The sequence below is a fragment of the Trachymyrmex cornetzi genome, unplaced genomic scaffold (assembly GCF_001594075.2).
Source record: "Trachymyrmex cornetzi isolate Tcor2-1 unplaced genomic scaffold, Tcor1.1 scaffold151, whole genome shotgun sequence".
Lineage (NCBI taxonomy): Eukaryota > Metazoa > Arthropoda > Insecta > Hymenoptera > Formicidae > Trachymyrmex > Trachymyrmex cornetzi.
The window spans coordinates 250,717-253,412 of record NW_017296102.1 but is presented as its reverse complement, the minus strand read 5'-3'; the positions used below and the strand labels follow the sequence as shown (position 1 = coordinate 253,412).

The following is a 2,696-nucleotide window of genomic DNA, read 5'->3' as shown; positions in this document are numbered from 1 at the left end:
ATAAAATTAATAAAAAAAAGCTCATAAGAGCCAATACAAGTTTTTCATGTGTAAAAAATATAATATTTATTAATAAAAATTTAAAAGTTTCGACTACATTATTTTGGTCATTTTTAGTAACTGATGCAATATAAGCTGTACGCTATTAAAATAAGTCGTTTGGTAAATTTACGATAATAAAGATGTGTCCAAATTTAAAATCATGAAACATCATAGCATTTGTTTGAATACGAAGTTTGAATACTATGATGTTTCAAGATTTTAAATTTTGGACACATCTTTATTATCGTAAATTTACCAAGCGACTTATTTTAAAAGCGTACAGTTTATATTGCGTCAGTTACTGAAGATGACCAAAATAATATGATCGAAATGTCTAGATTTTTATTAATAAATATTATATTTTTTACACACGAAAAACCTGTGTCGGCTCTAATAGGCTTTTCCCTTTTATTAATTTAATTGTATATCATTCGAGCCTTTACATTCTTGGTATTTTAAATATTAAATATTAAAATTAGTCAAAGAATTCAAAATATATTCAACTTAATTTTTTTAGGAAAGTTTATAATTAGAGGCTATTGTTGCACTGCAGGATTTGTTGAAAATCAGTTCAAGTGAATGCATTTTTAGAGAAATGGTGTCAGAACATTGAAAGGGTACACATGATACTTGCGTTTTCGGAATCCGTGTCTATCTCTTGCTGTCGTGTCTCTGTAGAAGATCGCATAAGGCGGCTATGTAGCTTTGTGCCATCTGCAGGGTCTCGAACTTGCTCAATTTGTGATCGGTCCCGAGGCTTGGCACAACCTCACGTAACTTGTCGAAAGCATCGTTCAGGCCGTTCATGCGACGTCGCTCACGTGCGTTCGCAGCGAGACGTCGACGCTTTAGCACTGTCGGCGACGGTGGCACATCGCGGGATCTCCGTCTGCCCTTTCGCGGACTTACTGGTGGCGTCGTCGGCATCCTCTGAAAAAAATTGCAGCTTGATTGAAAAATCACGCACTCGATGCACGCTTTCGATTATTATTATCATCAATTGTTAATAATTAGGATAAATAAATATTATTGGAATTTAATTATTAGCTTTATTCACTCAAAATATCTAATAGCCGTTCCGTCAAATTGCAATTTGAATCAAGTTTTAACGAGAATTCATCAGAAAAACAACATAGATTACTCGCGATAGTTACCTGCGTCGATATAATGGGCTCCCAACAATTGGTGCGAGGTTCGACGATGGTGAGAATCGGCTTGCTGTTCTCCAGGGGTTGATATCTCGGTTCTTGAGGAGGCGTCTCATAGCAATACGACGGCGACTGATAGTCCATTGAACTTTCCTCGTATAATGTCGATCGCGGCGACGTGGTCTGATCCATCGAGTGTGACGGCTCGTATCTGTAAATTCGCGAGAATGACGAACCTTGAAATAATCATTTCGGTGAAATGATTATTCTTAGCGCGTGCGTTTACCTTTGCGGAGTGACAGGGGTTAAAACACCATAAGGTCCTCGATCGTATCCTTCTGGAGTTTTCGTGTATTCCGATACCATGTCCTTGGCGTAATCCAGTGTCTCGATGTCTCTTCGCGGCGTGAGCTCGCTCTCGTGTGTGCAATTGTCTCGATACACGATTCTTGTAGACTCATAGTTTGGAGAATTATACGGTGACGGGTACAGGGGATCGTAGCTCCTCGCTGAATTCGGATAAGCGGGTGTTAACATGTCAGATTGTGTGTTCTGGTAATTGCAGTGGTGATTCGATAGCAGAGCCATGGTTGGAAAAGTTACTTGATCGACTTGGCACAACGAGAATATATCTCTATGCGTAGCATATACAGTGCCTCATCAGAGTTGTCTCGTAGGATGAAGTGTAGCGAGAGTAATCTTCTTTTTACAATCCGAGATTTTTGTATAAGCAAAATTTTCACGCCATTGCTACAGTCTTCATCAAATCCTCTTGACGTTACGTTGAAGAAAGGGTTGAAGCACAAAATTCGTCATGATTGATTCATATTTCATTGGGTTTGTCAACGCAGTCAAGTACTTTTAGACAGTTTAAACGTAATCTTACAGCGCTAATACTTAATACACATCGTATTAATTAAACGATTTCATTACATCTAACGAAATATATCCGATATAATATTGAGAGCTGGACTTCTTGTGCGTGAAAAATACTGCATGTACTATTCGACACATCACCTACGCGAAATCGATCCAATTGAATCTTTGCGCAAACTGTATCTTCGCTGATAGTGTCTCAGTTCACTACGTTCCTTGTGTCGAACATCTTCTATCCGTAGGCCGTGAGAAAGGGACATCGAAGCTGAACTGTCAGGCGTTCGATCAGGTCAACGAGAGGACGCTAAGGTGGACACCACAGCCCCGATCCTCGCGGTGTAAAGGCTCGAGTTTGAGTGCGCTTGGCGCGTGCCAGAGTTCCCGTCAGCAGATCAACATATGGTTCCCACCTTGTTTTCTACCTATCCCTATGGGCGATATGTACACCTGGCAGCGGCTCATTCGGGTTCCTTCTGTATCTACCCCTCTTCTCTTCAGGTTCTTCGACATCCGTTCCGCAGGCACGCCCGCGCCGCGAGTCCGTCCTACCTCCGCGACCTGCCGAGAAGCGACCGGCGGCCTGAAAGAAAGATGCTCGCGGGTGTTCTTTGGAAAGAGTTCATTGTTCTG

At 41.1% G+C, this 2,696-nt stretch overlaps 1 protein-coding gene across 1 annotated transcript; it reads right to left on the bottom strand.

Annotated features, from left to right (window-relative positions):
* Positions 1 to 693: 693 nt before the first annotated feature.
* Positions 694 to 1,850, bottom strand: LOC108758127 (protein atonal homolog 8). The gene is made up of 3 exons (XM_018502922.1): positions 1,477 to 1,850; positions 1,197 to 1,401; positions 694 to 972 (listed from the first exon to the last, which is right to left on the bottom strand). The coding sequence occupies exons 1-3, from the start codon at positions 1,776 to 1,778 to the stop codon at positions 694 to 696; spliced, it is 786 nt and encodes a 261-aa protein (XP_018358424.1). The 5' UTR covers positions 1,779 to 1,850.
* Positions 1,851 to 2,696: the final 846 nt, after the last annotated feature.

Excerpts from the sequence above, each read along its gene's own strand:
- LOC108758127 (XM_018502922.1), bottom strand. The coding sequence starts at position 1,778 with ATGGCTCTGCTATCGAATCACCACTGCAATTACCAGAACACACAATCT. Across the intron at positions 1,402-1,476 it reads ACCCCTGTCACTCCGCAAAG|ATACGAGCCGTCACACTCGA; the intron begins GTAAACGCACGC and ends GCGAATTTACAG. Across the intron at positions 973-1,196 it reads AGCCCATTATATCGACGCAG|AGGATGCCGACGACGCCACC; the intron begins GTAACTATCGCG and ends AATTTTTTTCAG.